This window comes from Watersipora subatra, chromosome 1 (genome assembly GCF_963576615.1).
Source record: "Watersipora subatra chromosome 1, tzWatSuba1.1, whole genome shotgun sequence".
Taxonomy (NCBI): domain Eukaryota; kingdom Metazoa; phylum Bryozoa; class Gymnolaemata; order Cheilostomatida; family Watersiporidae; genus Watersipora; species Watersipora subatra.
Genome location: NC_088708.1, coordinates 55,694,951 through 55,713,214, shown reverse-complemented (window position 1 = coordinate 55,713,214; position 18,264 = coordinate 55,694,951). Strand labels below are relative to the sequence as shown.

The 18,264-nt window shown below is 34.6% G+C and overlaps 1 protein-coding gene across 1 annotated transcript in view; it reads left to right on the top strand.

Annotated features, from left to right (window-relative positions):
• The first annotated feature begins 9,245 nt into the window (after positions 1-9,245).
• Positions 9,246-18,264, top strand: part of LOC137405339 (uncharacterized) — a 51,360-nt gene continuing 42,341 nt past the window's right edge. Inside the window, exons 1-7 of the mRNA XM_068091572.1 lie at positions 9,246-9,329; positions 9,841-9,984; positions 10,493-10,605; positions 12,383-12,652; positions 12,688-12,914; positions 14,238-14,422; positions 17,360-17,537. Coding sequence (XP_067947673.1) covers positions 9,267-9,329; positions 9,841-9,984; positions 10,493-10,605; positions 12,383-12,652; positions 12,688-12,914; positions 14,238-14,422; positions 17,360-17,537 — 1,180 coding nt within the window. The 5' untranslated portion in view covers positions 9,246-9,266. The remainder of the gene's footprint in view (positions 9,330-9,840; positions 9,985-10,492; positions 10,606-12,382; positions 12,653-12,687; positions 12,915-14,237; positions 14,423-17,359; positions 17,538-18,264) is intronic.

Genomic DNA, 18,264 nt, shown 5'->3' with positions numbered 1-18,264 from the left:
TAAGTCAAGGTTTTACTGTACTTTCTAAAATTATCCTTAAAAGTGAATTTGCACGAACTGATTCAAAGAGATAACATCTTTTCTAATTAAATAATGGTTAATTGATGGGTCATTTGGTTTCATGACAATTTGTAATAGGTTTGTACGCTTTCGGTGCTTCCTAAATAATAATTTAATATTGGCAACCCCATTGGATTAAAATGATTAAAGATCAGTTACAAATTAATCCAAATGTTCTATTGATTGATAAATGCATAATTTCAAATGCATTAGCAATCAGCATTACCTATTCCTAGTACTCTGGTAATCTCAAGCACCAGGGATTGAGGCAGGAAGTGCAAGATTGCAAGGGGGAATAACTATATAAACGATTATTCTCGACTGCCAGGAAGTGATCTATTGGAAAAGTTGTCGGTCTACTTTGCTGAAATCGCGAGTTCAAATTCCGTATGATGCAATCTTTTTCTTAACTCTCAACCGTGGCTTTGGATAAACAAACATGGCTGTTATTATAGTAAGTATTATAGAACAGTCTGTATAGTCTGCTCAACACTGCACAGCGAATCACCTCTACCACACATGAATTGTTACCAACTACCATAAAGTCTGTCAGTATGCCTTACTTCCTAAAGATGCCAAAATTGCTGACAAAGTATAAGTATTTCATGCAGCGATTTTAAGTAAATTCATTTGATTGTGTATTCATGGAATAATATTGCACCCTAATAGCTATAGTGGTTTTTTGTACACTTAACAAAATCACGTAGTTGCAAATTATTATGGACAATCAATACTGTTTAATACGTGTAGCTCTCTCACGAAGCCAAATATCTTTGGTTGCGTTCTATTAAGATATTGGGTTACTTTGTTGGGGTAGTGCTAAACCTGCCATGTACAATGTAGCTATTGCAACATTTTATTACATAATAAACCTGTTACTGGTCAGCATTTTAATATACTTTTGTGACAAATGTCTATTGTTTAGATATTACCAAAAACGTAGAATTTCCCATTTTAGCTGACCAACTTTTTGCAATGCATTCTGTTATGAACTATGTATTGGGTATACAACTGCAGAAGTTGTAGTTAACAGTGTTCCAGCTTACTACCGTATACTACCAGATACTACCAGTTGTATAATTAGTTATTGAAAGTATCAGATGATAAAACATTCTCTTAAAATTTACAACACAAACATAATTTCTCACAAGTGAACCCATCGGCAGCATTATACTGAAACTTGATGAAGGCTCTGTTGATGGTTGGTACAGTCTGCGAGGCTCATGGAACGCTATGCCAACAACTTTCAGATTTCCCGACTTTTGAGTCCATTGTGTATTAGGTCAAAAGACTCTAGGTCTGTGAGGCTTTAAATCAATGAGTCTCTAGATGTTTGAAGCTCTTGGTCTATGGCTGTTTGCGGCTCTCCATTCATGGGATTTATCAGTTTAGGCTCCAGTGTTGAAGGCTTTTGGGGCTATAGGTCTATTATGCTTTAGCGCTTTATATCTATGGAATGCTATTTCAATGGAGTTCTCAGTCCTTATGGTTCTAGGGTTACAGAACTATCGGTCTATGAGACATTACAGTGCAGATTTCAAGAAACTTTAATACTCATTGGCTTAGGTCTGTGAGGTTTTATGTCTATGAGGCGCTTGCTAAATGGGGGTTCAAGTCTTTGTATTTTTACCACTCCTTGTAAATACTGCTGTAGGTCATTGTAACTCAAGATCTATGTAGCTGTAGTCTCAAAAGTTTTATTTCCTAGACTGAGTTTTTAATTTGGTGCCATGCATTAGAAGGAAAAAATTCTACATGTAGATATTTTCAAGTTGACATTTGACACCAGTTTTGGTTCGGAGTTGCCAATTTCTATTTACGGTCTACACAATATGTAGGAACCATTTTAGTTATGGTGGCAGCGTACCACTGTATATGTATATGTATCTTGTATATGTTCTTGGGCTATATTTAGTACTTCAGACTTATCTATGATTCGTTCAGCTGATCATGAGGACAGAACTCAAACTACTTCTAATGAGTGATTGAACCAGGATGCTGTTATCTTTAAACAAGTTGCATAAAGAACTTGTTTTGTATAAGCCGGCAACACTTCGCAGGTTTTTCCCCTCAATTGCCGTTAGTACTGTACTTCTTTAGCATTGACCACACTTGGTCGATTTGTTATCATGTATTTTCTACAGCTGATAAAATCAAATAAGATAATGGTTCAGCAGTCTTAATATTTGATAGCAAAATATGCTGATGTGTGTAGAATAGCATGTACAACAAATTATTGCTAGTCAGTTTTGTGAGTATAATAGAACATTTTTCAACTCAGCATATCTTTTTACAATAGTATATCACCTCAATCTAGCATATATCTATATAACAGCGTATCACCTCAACCCAATATATCTCTGTATAACAGTATATCACCTCAACTCAGTATATCTCTATATAACAGTGTATCACCTCAACCCAGTATATCTTTATATAACAAAATATCACCTCAATCTAGTGTATCTCTATATAACATTATATCACCTCAACCCATTATATCTCTATACAACAGTGTATCACCTCAACTCAGTATATCTCTATATAACAGTATATCACCTCAACCCAGCATATCTATATAACAGTATATCATCTTAACCCAGTATATCTCAATAACAGTATATCACCTTAACCAGTATATCTCTATATAAAATTATTCCACCTCAACTCAGTATATCTCTATATAACATTATATAACCTCAAACCAGCGTCTTTCTATGACAGTATATCACCTCAACTCAGTATATCTCTATAACAGTATATCACCTTAACCAGTATATCTCTATATAAAACTATTCCACCTCAACTCAGTATATCTCTATATAACATTATATAACCTCAACCCAGCGTCTTTCTATGACAGTATATCACCTCAACTCAGTATATCTCTATAACAGTATATTACCTTAACCAGTATATCTCTAAATAACAATATATCACCTCAACCTAGTATAATACCTTTATACAGCCATATATAATCTCAACCCAGCATCTCCAGGATTACCATGTACATGTATGTACTTTGTGCTAGACTTGAATATGTGTGCTTCTTATCATTTGTGCTTTAAAACTAAATTTGTTTACATAATAGTTTTGTGTAGAGCAAATCCACACTCCACAAATTTTTGATTATTATTAAAATAATTCACTTTTTATAACCCTTTAAAAAGGGAGGACTGAATCCTTTTTAAATCCCTAACACTGTGGCTGTAGTTGGCTATTGGTATTTAGAACCTAAGAGAGAGGAAATAGAGACAACAGAGTGGTAGGTGATTTAAAGGAAGGAAATGGGTATAGGAGGTGCAGTGGGTGATAGAAAGAGAAAGGAAGGAGGAAGGGAGAGGGTAGGAAGGAATGAGAAAAAAAGGAGAAGAAAGCGGCAAAAAATGGGAAGTAAAAGGAAAAGGGACACAGAAAGGTGGTCGGATGAAGAAAGATGACAAGTATAGCCAGTGCCTTTGCCGTAAAGTTGTAGTTTTTTGTAGCACAGTGGAATCTATGCTAGTGCTGAAAAATCATTACAGGCACCTAAGTCCAATGTCATTTGAGATCGATGACTTGAAATTGTGATGATTAATTGCAATCGCTAGGGAGTGATTCTCACAACACCTATAACAAACTGCCAGGTTTTCTGCTATGCATCCAACCTTTACAGAACATAAAATGTTTACAATGATTACAATGTTTACAGTGTTTACAATGTTTACAACGTTTAAGATGTTTAGAATGTTTAAAATATAATACAGGAATGTTTTGAATTTATGCCAGTCTCGCTTTACAAAAGCATTGAAAAGAGGAACCATGTTGTTTATCTTGTATAGAGTACACATCATCATGCAAACTAGTTCTACAAGTTCCTATGCACTAAAAGCTATAACATATATCTATATATTTTTTTCAAAGTTTGTGTGTATAACTATGTATGTAGTTCTAGCTATAGCTATTAAAATCTTGGTATTAATAAACCGTATCACAGAAGATTTGATCTCGGAGGCTCCCGTTTACCAGTCCAGCACCATACCAAGTCAGCCACAAGTGAGCTTTGTAGACACATTAGGTGATATATTGCTATATGAGAGTAAATACGCTACCGCTATCCATCACGACGTAGTCATGGCATAACGTCATGAGAGGCATAGCTCTTATTAGCAAGCTTACTCAAATTCTCCATCAGCATTGTGCCAGGCTGATAGCAAGTGGCAGGCAACTCTCATTACTTCTAATTGTTTATAGGCTGAGTTTTAATACCTGGCAACGCCAGGTAGCAGAGCTAGTATTTATATAAAAATAAAATCAGTTCACCTATGGTACTGGCACTGTACAGAATTTAGTTTTATAAAGAATAAGCCGGCAACTCTCCGCAGGTTTGTCCTTTCATTTCCCATTATCACTGTACTTCTTTAGCATTGATCATGCTTAGTCGATTTATTATCACGCATTTTCTGTGGCTGATGAAATCAAACGAGACAATGGTTCAGCAGTATTTTTGTTTGATAGCCAAATATTGGTAAAGAAATGCTGATGGTGTGTAGAATAGCCTGTACAACAAATTATTGCTAGTCAGTTTTGTGAGTATAATAGAACATTTTTTAACTCAACATATCTTTTTACAATAGTATATCACCCCAACCCAGTATATCTCTATACAACAGTGTATCACCTCAACCCAATATATCTCTATATAACATTATATCACCTCAACTCAGTATATCTCTATATAACAGTATATCACCTCAACAAGAATATCTCTATATAACAGTATATCACCTCAACCCAGCATATCTCTATGACAGTATATCACCTCAACTCAGTATGTCTCTATACAACAGTGTATCACCTCAACTCAGTATATCTCTATATAACATTGTATCACCTCAACCCAGTATACCTCTATACAGCCATATATCACCTCAACCCAACATCTCCAGGATTACCATGTATGTACTTTGTGCTACACTTGATTATGTGAATTTAGTTTTATAAAGACTGTGACTAAAAGCTAAAAGCTTAATTAAATGTGCATTTAAATTATTCTTGTAGGAGTTTTCTGTTCAAACAAAAAGGCAAAAACTACCTTTAGCTTTCATAACTGGAATGTTAAAAATTTTATTTAACTTTCTGTCTCTACAACAACTCAAATAATGACAAAACTAACAAGTCTAGAAATATTGTGTTTATAGATCAGCTCAAATTATAAAAGTCCACATGTTTATTTTAATATTATTTAATCAAATAGTAATAAAAACTGATAAGTTATAAGCTTAATAACTTCTGATGCATTTATAGCAGAATATTATACAGAAGTAAATAACCAACACAAGCGATTGCAATAAACTACAACTACTTAAGAATCAGTAATAATAGAAATTATTATGCGAAAATATCGGATATAGAAAGTTTCAAGACTGTTAGCGTCCTCATATCTATTATTTATAGGAGTGTCTCTCACAAGTTTGCTGGTGGTAAATTAAAGTACCTGTAAAGTTATTTGTTTAATAATCATTTCAGTATATCAACCGACTTGGAAATATTTCGAAGTGATAAACATTTGGTTATTATCCATTTTCTGTCCTATCCTTGTAAGTACCTAACAGTGTTATTTCTAGAAAAACTTGTTTAAGAAATAAATTCTTGGCTAAATTATGTAGTAGTTGTCTTGCCTTGACTATCTTATCCAAACCTCGCTTTAAATTTGTCATAACAGCATCAGTTGGACTTGCTTACACCTGACTTTTCTATAGAATTTTATGTAGATTCTATTATCGATTTGATGAACTTAAAGATTAAATAGTGAGGAATTTTGTGATTCATTTACTAAACACTTGAAATGGATGACTATTAAAACATTAGTAACTAACGTAATTAACATTAAAACTAACGTTCATAGATATCCAACAAGCTATAGCAAAATACGATGCGGCAAGTTGTCTTTTCCTGGTGATAAAGAAAGTGGAAGAAAAAGCAATTCTTAATTTTGCAGGTAGTTGTTTTGTGATATATTAAAAGCTCACTAAAATTTGGTCTTACATTAAAAAGTTGCTGTTGAGTATTGGTGACTAAATAGAAATTTTTTTATATTCTTTCGGTAAGTTATTCAATAAAAAAAGGAAAACAGTGACAGAAAAATTAAAGCCATCGCTATACCTAATTGAGTGAAATTGCTGAGCAAGTTTAACTTCAAGCCAACTTTGAACTACTCCAAGGAGCTATGGTTTTGAATATGAAGTTGTCTTCTATTATCCCTAGAGATGAAGATCGGACTACGTGTGTCTCTTCATCAGAATAACTATACCATGACAGACCTATACAGGTAAATAGACATTCATACTTCAAGGTGTGCTCTAATAGCTATCCAGGAAGTTATGGTAAGTTATGGTCTACTATTACAAAACATGGTAACTTTTTGTGTACCAAACTGCATGCTCATTAATCAACCTCCCTTTACTATGTCATCACCGTCTTGAACACTGATTGGGTCAATATGTTTGAAAGATTCAGGCAAATAATGCATTATGTTTTCTAAAGAAAATTGGTTCAACATCTGACCTGCTATTATTTGAATAAATTTAGGATGATTTTTAGGAATGAACTTGAAATCTATTAAGATATGACAACTCCATGAGCACATGCCGACATGGATCCGTTTTGGCAGCTGGTAGAGATCATGTTTGTCCACTGATAGGATTATGTCTGCATGTAACAAGAGCTATGCAGTCAATTTGTAGACCATACCAGTTCCGCAATAAGATGATCATAAAGCCTGCGAATCTGTGCCAATTGTTATTCTAATCCGAGATGAAGGCGATTATAATAACCACAATTATTCAATTGGTTAATAACTATGGTCCACAATGGTTATATAACTATTGATAATATTCAGATTTGTCTCCCTTGTGTTTGACTAGCTGACAGAATTTGTAGCTGTTAATAGAAAATAACTAGCAGTGACAGATTTGTCACCAGGATTAGAGAGATGAGAGAATGTTGTGTTTGAGCGTATAAAAAGGTTTTGCAGTCTTTTAATAATCATGCAAACACTTTTTGGGCTTTGCTCTAGGAAAGTAAACTTGAGGTATTCAATGTGAGACTATTGTGGCATTAATGTAACGAAGGAGCATCTGCTTGAGGTTTAAAATATGAGTGGTTTAAGGTGATCTGGTAGATCTGTCTTCTTGAACCAAACTGAATCACATATTTGTATCTAGTACAACTGCGGGCTGGATGGAGATATTACATACTCACCACAAGTGACTGGTTCCATATATCTGTTTTTGCTAATCTATTGGTTTTAGTTAACTCTAATAAGACTATAGTTAACGAGTCGATGTAGGTCGCCAACATCAGATAATTGTCAGTGGCTTGCACCATGAAAAGCTTTGGTGTGCTAGTCAGATTCTTTGCCAGTGTGTGGTTCTATTGCCACAATAATCGAGTGAAATTCATCTAGTAATTTACTTGTGATGCCCATTGAGGCTGCATAGACTTTCATGCTCTGTTCTTTCTTCACTGTTTAGTTTTCGCTTTTTAACCCCTGCCTCCATCTTTCTTACTAAGATATAACCTATTTCTATATAAGATAAGTTCAGCGGCTAGCGAGTTGCTTTGTCAGTTTCCTTGACGTGTTCCCCAATTCACCTTGTTATCTGTGTATATCCCCCAGTTCACCTTTTTATGCATGTGTATCCCTCAGTTCACCTTATTATGCATGTGTATCCTCAGTTCACTTTATTATGCATGTGTATCCCTCAGTTCACCTTATTATGCATGCGTATCCCTCAATTCACCTTACTATGCATATGTATCTCTCAGTTCACATTATTATGCATGTATATCCCCCAGTTCTCCTTTTTATGCATGTGTTTTTCCCAGTTCACCTTATTATGCATGTGTATCCCTCAATTCACCTTACTATGCATATGTATCTCTCAGTTCACATTATTATGCATGTGTATCCCCCAGTTCTCCTTTTTATGCATGTGTACCCTCAGTTCACCTTATTGTGCATGTGTATCCCTCAGTTCACCTTATTATGCATGTGTATCCCCCAGTTCTCCTTTTTATGCATGTGTCCCCCAGTTCACCTTATTAAACTAAAATAGCAAAAAAATTTACTTAAACCTGGCAATACAGTTAATCAGCAGGCACCCCAACTCTTTGATAATAACATTTTTGAGTTAAATGATTATAGTTATTCACCTCTAAAGTTAACTATAGTTATACTATTATAATAGAGAAATGAGTCTTAGAAGGTATTCATTGATGTATGTTTTGATTTTAATTTATCATATTCATGACATCATCAAGACCAAAATAGCAATATTCAACAATTTCCAAGTGTGCAACTTATTGGTATAAAATCTAAAAACAAAAATAGCGACAAAACAAAGGAGAATAAAATAAAACTTACCTATTATTTACCTCAACTTGGTTCACTAGACAAAAATCAAAACATGATTCTCCGCTAAGGCTGACCATAAACTGGGCAGCAATCCATGGTCTGCTAAAACAAATGTTGCAGCTAGCGCAATGAAGAGTACCAGTCTGTACAAACTACGGCTGTACTTTAGCTGTACTCCGTAGTTAGCCTATGTTAAGTGCACCACATTAAAAGTATATGTTTGTAATCTCACTGACTATAGATTCAAATTAGTATTGCTGATATACATAAAGCCCTCTGATGTTAAGTTGTCTAGGGTAAATATAATTATCAAGGTCAATAATGATGCTATGACGGCCTGCTGATAGACCTGTATGAACTACTACAGAGCTTTCCTAATCTGGTCTTTAATACATTATATTGCCACAAGTTAACAGGTGTCTATCTATTATTAGTTTTACTATGACTTTAATGCATATGTACGTGCACATTGCCTACTTTTCACGTTTCAAGTGAGAAATGATTATTTCTTGATTACGTAAATAAAATGGCAAAATAACAATTTTCTAAGATTTGTTACTATAGGACTTTGTAAAAATACACAAATAAGCATCATTTATAGAGGATTATGACGCCATAAAAGGCTGTGACGTAAATTCGTGTTTGATGTTCTTTACAAACTCAATGAAGCAAGACAAATGCTTCCCTTCATATCTACCCACACCCTCGAAAGGTTTGAAAGACTTATCTTGGCGACGTTCATGCTATAAGGTACAAATAGCTGTGGCATCGTATGATGTTTAGAGTTTGCTGTCTGCCTCGCCACACGATGGACAGGGTGCAGAAGTATTTGCTGTTTGCTGTTGTCTGGATAGCTGTGAACGGAGTCATGGTAATTATATACCATAGTTTAGTTTAATTATTGGAATGGAAAAAATCATTTGGGCTCTAGTTTTGTTGTGCTACTATTTTGCAAATAATTTTTACTTTAGTTTTTAAACAGAATTTATCGAAAGTTTTTCATGTTGTTCCAGTAGAGATGTGAATTGGTTAAACAGTCTGTTTGTTGATAGGGTGGCATGCAGATGTTATTAACGTTGTCAACCATATCATAAGTTTTCAGGAAGTTATTTTATTTTCATGTGAATTTTCATACAATAGCATCAACGCCAAATCATATTTGATGTAATTAATTTTATAAGCTTGAACATGCTTACACATTAAGGATAGGTTGAGTGTAAATATACAAGTAAGTACTAATGTCATTCATATCATCATAATATAAGACTTTACTATCGACTTAATTAAAGTTAGGTGTGGAGTTGAAGGTTTCCAACACTAATAAGTACCTATTAAACCAGGTATTCTGTTACACACGTGTTTTTGTATGTTTGTGATTTCAGCAAGTCTATGGGTGTGATGGAAGTATAGCTATCCGTAGCATCTATTTCACAAGCTATGATGGAAGGATAAAGCTCACAATTCCACAGGATATTGTCGGATGGGACGCTACATTTACATTCGCTCACGGAACCAAGCGTTTACGAGTGAGCTCACTCTATTTATTTATATCTAGAACTACAAGTATACCCAAATTGTGATATTTGTAGTTCCAGAATTCAGAGTTGCAGTTCTCCGTATTAACAAAACTATCGTAGGCATAGGTTAAAAGAATTAAAATGGCCGAAATGATGGTTGCTTTTCTGGTGACTAGCATATGGTCAGTTGTCAAGGCTGCGCTGGTAACTTGCACGTGCTGACTTGTAAGTGCTGTTCATGAAGGTATACAGTGTCACTTGTTATGACTGTGCAAATGAATGTCTTGTAGGTAAGTTAACTAATGTCAAACTTTAATAATGAACAGATAATGTACATTAAGAAGTAACATGTAGTTCAATGTGACTTGTTTATGTCACGCAGTGATTAGATAATTGATTGTGTAGCTGTTCTTGGGTAGGTTGTAAGATCTACTCAGCACAAAGTAGTTCTGTAGAACTTAGTATATAGTAACAGAGCTTCACCACTAGTTGAGTGTAATGTGTAAGTTCTCTGCAGACCAATGATGCTGTTGTAACAAAGCTCAGCAATAAGGTGTACAGTTTGACCAATAAGGACGGAGAAGGAGTAATGGCAGCAGGGGATAAATTTCGTATGGATTTTACTGTCAAGTAAGCAGAGACTACTATGTTTCATTCTCTGCATATTGCATTCATCAAAAGATGTCAGTCTAAACCATGTAGGAATAGACAACTCCAGATAAGCTTATTTCTGCTATTCGGACCATTCACCAACATCTACAGTAGATCAATTTAATAATTCATCTGTTTACTATTGTTATCACGAATCCATCATAATTGTATTGTTACCATAGTAACTTGTCAACAGTGCCAACAAATCTCCTTGGCTTTGTTAGCGCTGAACACCATTTGCCAGTACAATATTAAATATTATTAAATCTATGTTAATATATTTAGTAACATTTATTAAGTTTTAAGTTTATATAATAGTAACGTTTATAGTTAAGCCACTTTCCATTTTCCATCAAACATTCATACATGAGCATATATTATCTTTACTGATGATAATTTCAATTCATGAGAATTCAAGCAATCTGTGAGATTGTTTTATAACCTAGTACAGGTTTGAGGTATTTCTGTGAGTCGATATCGTGTAATCAAATCTTAAGCAAGCATTACACTTTCTAATGTTAGTATTACAAAGACTAAATACAGTTATAATGACTGTTAACTGTGTTAAAGCTGTCATCAACTCATTTTGACTAACATTATGATTCTCTTTGGCTTTGTTAGCACTAAACGCCATTTGCCAGTACAATATTCAATATTATTGACTTGATGTTGATAAATTTAATAATATTTATTAAGTTTTACAGTTTATATAATAGTAGCGATTATAGTTAAGCCACTTTTTATTTTGCATCATTCATTCATACGTGAGCATATATTATCTTTACTGATGATAATTTCAATTCATGAGAATTCCAGCAGCCCGAGAAGATTGTTTTATAACCTAGTACAGGTTTGAGGTAATTCTGTGAGCCGATATCATATCATCTAATCAAACCTTACGCAAGCATTACACTTTTTAATATTACAGGTAGTAATACAAAGGCTGGAGACAGCTATGATAAACCATTGTTAACAGTGTTAAATCTGTCATCAACTCGTTTTAAATGACTTACTCAGTTATGTTTCTAATGCTTGTACAGTTAGTTAGCAAAGCCTCGGAACTAAAGTTTTTCAATTCATTCAAATCCAAACAATTCCAGTCACCAATTAGTGCATTGTTTGCTCAAAAAAGTGCGCCTGCCACAAGTGACAATCTTTGGCACCAATATTCACTCTCATATTTTCCGAAGGAGGCAAACTGTAAAAATCTTAAATGTAACTGTGAGTGGACAGAACTCGTATATACCCTCATATTAGCTTATATGTTTTATTTTGTTTATATATATAGTTCATAGAAACAATATACTTGCATATTGGTTTATATTATGCTTTCTGATTGGTCAGATAGAGTTTATCATTGAACAACCGCTTACCTCATCACTTAGCTTTTTAGCACTTTTTGTAAAGCTGGCTATCAACTGTTTGAACCGGTAATCAAGCATATTATCTGCCGCTTAGCATGGTTAAACTCATATAAGCTCAGTTAAGCTGGTACATTTTATGAGCAAAATTTGAGTCAGAGTTGGCAACATTCATCGTTTATGTGTTCCAAGATCTTCATGTTTAATTACGGTCTATTGGTTTATACTCGCAATTCTGATTTATTGACCAGCTTTACTGGTCTGAAGTGAACAGGAAATGGAAATGTTTCCATGAAGGTAAGTATGAGAACATGTTTTTATGCATGTTACTAATATGTAGTTGTTTTTTGCCCATCTGTTGTTATTACATAATCAGACAGTTATACCTATTTTAGATTTAACATTGGCAGCGTAAGTGTCTCGCCCCCGTGCTTCGAAATAACCTATGAATATGCGACTACCACCACTCCCACAACTACCACTACCACTCCTGCAACTACCACCACTCCTGCAACTACCACCACTCCCACAACTACCACCTCACCCACAACTACCACCTCAGCCACAACTACCACCACTCCTACAACTACTACAACTACCACCACTACCACAACTACTACAACCGCTCCAGCAACAACAACAGTTACTTATGGTTGGTATATAATGTAGATAGGCTTCCAATAAAATCTATATATACTAGTTTTTTGAGCTCAGTATTTATAAAAAAAAATTTTCCCTTTTGTGCAAAGCAGTCATTATTTTCTGTAGACTCTAACTATGCTTTGGCCATCGAGTACTCCTTCCTTTTCTACGAGGCTCAACGGTCAGGCGTTCTTCCTGCTGATAACAGAATTGCCTGGAGAGGCGATTCATCAGAAAATGATGGCAGTGATGTTGGTCTTGACCTGAGTGGAGGCTGGCACGATGGTTAGTCAGTTTTTGCTTAAACAGCCTAGTGTGCCAGTCACTCAAACTTTGTATTATGCATCATCAAATGCTTATAGGTTGTTAAGGGAGTACCTGCTTTAGGATGCTGCATTTCATCTGCTGTAGGTCATATGTCACATGCCACACAATAGCATTCAAGTCACTTGGACCAAATGTCATTTAATCTGTCATTCACTACTTGCGACCTGGGTCAAATTAGTTGTCATGTCATTTGATATGCATATAAGCCATTGTCATATGTCACCTAATACAATTCATATGTCACATGTCACCTGATGTAAGCCAGTCACTATGTACCGCCTGTTACAAGTGGCCTACAATGTGTCAACTGAAACAAATCACTTGTCACATGTCACCTGATGTAGGTCAGTCACTATTTACCGCTTGGTGCAAGTGGCATGCTATGTGTCAACTGATAAAAATCATTTGTCACATGTCTCATAATGCCAGCCACTCGCTGTTAACAAACGTCATATGTCGCTAAATACCAGCTTTTTGTTACATGTCGGTATGCAATTGGAAAATTGTCAAGAATTTATTTTCGTTGCTTTGAAATCTTTTTTTCATTTCAACACAAATTGCTACATAGCTTTCATAAGAACAATCCAAAAACACATTTCTTTGAAAGCAATTGTCCTTATGCAAAGGCGTTTCAAAAGGATGTCGCTTGCAGTAGGCCTCCTATTTCACATTAAGCAAACCGTAGGTAACACAAGCAGCTCTCGCAGTCTGCTCTTACTGATCTTCCAACACCCGAAAGATTTTTAGTCATGGAAAATGGTTCTTATTATAGTAAGGTTTATTCTACAATCTCATATGCTGATCAGATTGATAAATTTGGTAAACTGTCTGTATCATAAATTGGGTGTTACAAGTTTGAGTCCCGTTTTCCAGAGAGACAGTTACATGCATACCTAAGTACCTAATACTTAAGTACAATGTATATGCATAGGTATATACATGTATATATTTATGTATGTACATGTATGTATCAGTTTTTTGAGTTTTAACAATTGCCGAGAATAGCAAAGAAAAGCAGAAGTACTTGCATATTGTAAGAGGAGGTACATCTTCATAAAGTACTGAAAAATATTAAATAAAGATACGTGAACTAAAATAGAAACTTGAGACTGCAGACGTGTTTCATATAATTTAACAAATAAAAATATTATTCTAAGGAAGTCATGATTAGCCTCAGGACAACAAAACCATATCTCGTAATATGTTTAATGCATATGACTAACTACACAATTAAAATCCATATGTTGATTGTTAATGATCGTTTTGGAATGGTGATTTCAGCTGGTGACCACGTAAAGTTTGGGTTACCAATGTCTGCAGCAACGACCATGCTTTTACACGGCTTGATATTTTTTGGCGATGCCTACCAGATGATTGGACAATACGATGAGGGACTTCGACAAATTAAATGGCCACTCGATTACTTCATGAAGTGCCATCGATTGACGGATAGATTTTACGCACAGGTAGAGTAACAAACAGCATATATCTATGTCTATGGCCGGCGCTAACTAGTGGACTTCGTGCTTGTCTTTAGACTGTCTGTGTGTAACTCAATTCTCTTGTAACTTTAGAAAGTTTTTTTCGATGGGCTTCACAAATAAATATAAGTATTGATGATACACTTCACTTGAGAGAAATATTGAATACAGTTACTTGTTACTTGATTGCTATGAATGCTCTAAAGTTGAGGCTTCTAAATGGCTTCTGTTCGACAATTGATAAATCCAACACAAAGGTAAAGAAGCTTGCACCTGTAGTCTTCGTGTACATGTATATACTTGGACAATATAACGAGTCCAACTGTTCTCATTTACACAGTCACAATCTGCAACATGTAATGTGCTCTTTCCCCTCTTCAATTGGTAAGAGCAGGGATGTAAACATAATTGAAGGGCAACCATTTATATCATTTTTGTAAGGCTAGATTTGCAGCTAGGTGCAAGGCTATTCGCCAAGGCTACGGATTTGCTTGACTGCTAGCTTCGTTTGATGTCATACGTTCTGCTTATTATTAAATCATACGCAGTCACTGAGACATTAAATTACCAACTACAGCTGAATAGATGCTATGCACCAATTATGTGGTGCTAGATTATGTCTTGGAATTCTTTTCTGTAAATCACTTATTCTATGTGCCTCCAGAAACATTTACACAGCTGACAGCCTCAGTTAGCATAGATGTGATATGAATAACCGATAGCCTCAGTGAACACAGATTTGATATTTTTGCTCTAGAAAAAAAGTTCAGTCTCTTTTAGCTAATAATGACTTATTTTTAGTTTTATTAACAGTAAGTTTGTAGGTTTTTTGGAAAGTGATAGCATATTTTCTCACGCCTTTTTACAGAAAAGCGCAATGTCAGTAGCAGATTGCTTGGTATTTTAAATTCAACTTCGATGTAGTCATCATGCCAAAACTGAAAACTGAATATTTTACTATTATATCAAATTTTACTTCTCATATAAATATGGCCAAATTGAGTGGTACAAAAAGTACCTCTACAATATAATTGTCTCAAAACCTGCTTTTATTCGGTTAAGTATCTTTGCTAATGTACAGGGTTTCTATGAATTTGTTAATAAAAGATGCTCAGTCCTCCTGTTTGAATGAATTGTTTTATAAAAACATTAAGATTGGCCATTGCTCTTTAGGTTGACAATCTACTAACTTTTTGTTATTAAATACAAACCTTTCTAAAGCTACTTTATAAATTTTGTATTCAATATTTATCTGCTAGAATTAATAATGTAAGTGTTTTACTTGATTGAGTTGTAGATTAGATGTTTGGACAGTTGTAAAAGGCTTTGGGCTGATTAAATTTAAAACTTATCAACTAATAGTTTGACTTCCTACAAAATCTTGAAAAATCTATTGTTTCAAACATTGTCAAGATATAATGACAACTCCAAGATTACAGCATGAATATAGTACTCCTAGCATTATGCTGATGGCAAAAAGGAAACGAGTGTATATCTATGAACTATATGTAGGTTTACACTTGTATGTTTGTATAGCTGGAATGTTTAAACATGAACAAAACCTCCAAATTATTATAAAATGTTTATTTTCTCAAAAGGTTATTAGTACAATATAAAAGCATCTATGCCTAAAACGCAGGCTTACCAAAGTAATATAAAAATATAATACGTATTACGCAGGCTTTCATCGTTTATAATCGCAAGTATAAAAATAAATAAGCAACTTTTTGACTCTTCATGGTTAATGTTTTGTTGTTGAGGCCGGACATGGATTAAAATGCTATTTTGTAGATTTTTCTTTTCGGAAGTCTTCCTAAAACCTTGACAGCAAGTGACTTGACAACTTAACTAATACAGTTTCATGTTTGTTTCTCTGATAATATACAGAATATTTCTTGAATCACATTTAACTTATATTTTACCTTGAGCTAAGTTTGCTCAAAATAGCTTACAAAACTATTAAAGTGTATTAAAGCTATTTCTTATATTGTTACATTGATTATTATGATTTTTTCTGGTTTATACTGTAATAACAAACCAACTTCGTGCATATACATTGTATATATAAACATGCAAGGCTATTATATATATATGTGTATATACATATCATGTATATATATCATGTATATGTATCATGTACATATCATGAGTATATCATGTGTATGCAATGTATATATCATGTATGTATATATATATCATGTAAAAAAATTGGTCTCTCACCTCGGTTAACCCGGTTGAGGTGGTAATTTCTGCTCTAACTCGGGTCACCTACTAGAGACCTAGTAGTTTGTGCACTCGCCTCAAGATCTTAGCTGTTCCCAATAGCGCACTTTTTTGCAACTCACTTGAGTTGATTGCTGTCGGTATCTGAGCAAGCCACATTTTATGCACTGGTGTTATTGCGCCCAGTGTCCCAATGACTACTGGAATTACAGTTGTTCTTACATCCCAGCACTTTTCAATCTCTTCTCTAAGAGGGAGATATTCCTCTACTTTTTCTCTGCTGGCTATATTGTGGTCATTGGGTACTGCTATTTTATCTATTATAGTAGCCCTCTTGATCTCCTTGTCCACCACCACTATATCTGGTTGGTTTGTTAGGTTTATATGCACATCTTGTATATATAAAAATACTATTATATATAAATATATTTATTTTTGTCAACCGCCTATATAAAACGCCAGGTAGCACAGCTATTCATGCATATATCATGTATATATCATGTGTATAATGTATATATCATGTATAATTATCATGTATATACCATGTGTATATATGTATATGTACCATGTATGTATATACATATTTTATATATAAATATATTATTATATATAAATATATTGGTTTTTGTCAACCATCTATATTATTTACTCTATAGCACGAATCAATTAATAAACATATTCATAAACACATTTGATCAGGTTGGGAGTGGCACCATCGATCATGCTCACTGGGGCAGACCTGAGGAGATGGATGAGCAGAACATCACGAGGCCGAGTTATGTCCTGGGTGCCGGAGCCAGTACGAGTGGAGGGGCTGATGTTATGGGAGAGACTGCGGCAGCCCTTGCTGCTGGATCAATCTTATTTAAGACATCTGGTGAGCTTAGATACACTCACTTGTTATGTATTCTAATCACAGGCTAAGTAGATGGTTTATGTCTGTGTAAGGCAATGTTTTACTGATTCTGTGAAGCTCTCATGGATCTCAGGATATGGTTCAAGATTGACTTGCAACAAAATTCCCATTTCAGTTATTTTGTAGCAAAAAGTTAACCATGCCTTAATCTGCTGTGTCGTAGGTTCAAAATATGTGGAAATTTGATTACAAGCTCTTAAAAGCTTAAAAACGAACAGTTAAAGCTCATAAATTACATAATTTTTTTATTATATATTTTAATACATCAGAGTCTTGGCTTTCGAATGAGCCTATATTCAATACACAAAGAATAATAGACCTATGAAAAACGGGGTGTCAAAAGTATGTCCTGCAAAAAAAACACTTGGTTCAGGTACTCAAAATGTGGTGTCATAATTTTCAATTAGCCTTAGGTCGTCGATCCCTTTCGCTGCCATTGAGGCTGCGTTTGTCTGTGACAATCGGTGCTGTTAAACCCGGAGAGCGCTAATAATAAACTAAGATTCTAGATAATCAACAATGCCCGCGATCGTGCTAACGCCGACCAATACAAACACATGTTCTGGGTTAATTAATTATGCTTCAATAAATGTACTGTCGTTGATGAAGGTAATGAAATCACATCGATTAAATTATGACCTGCGGTTGCGTGGCCCTAGGACTAAATGTCAATCGCGCTTTCGCGAGA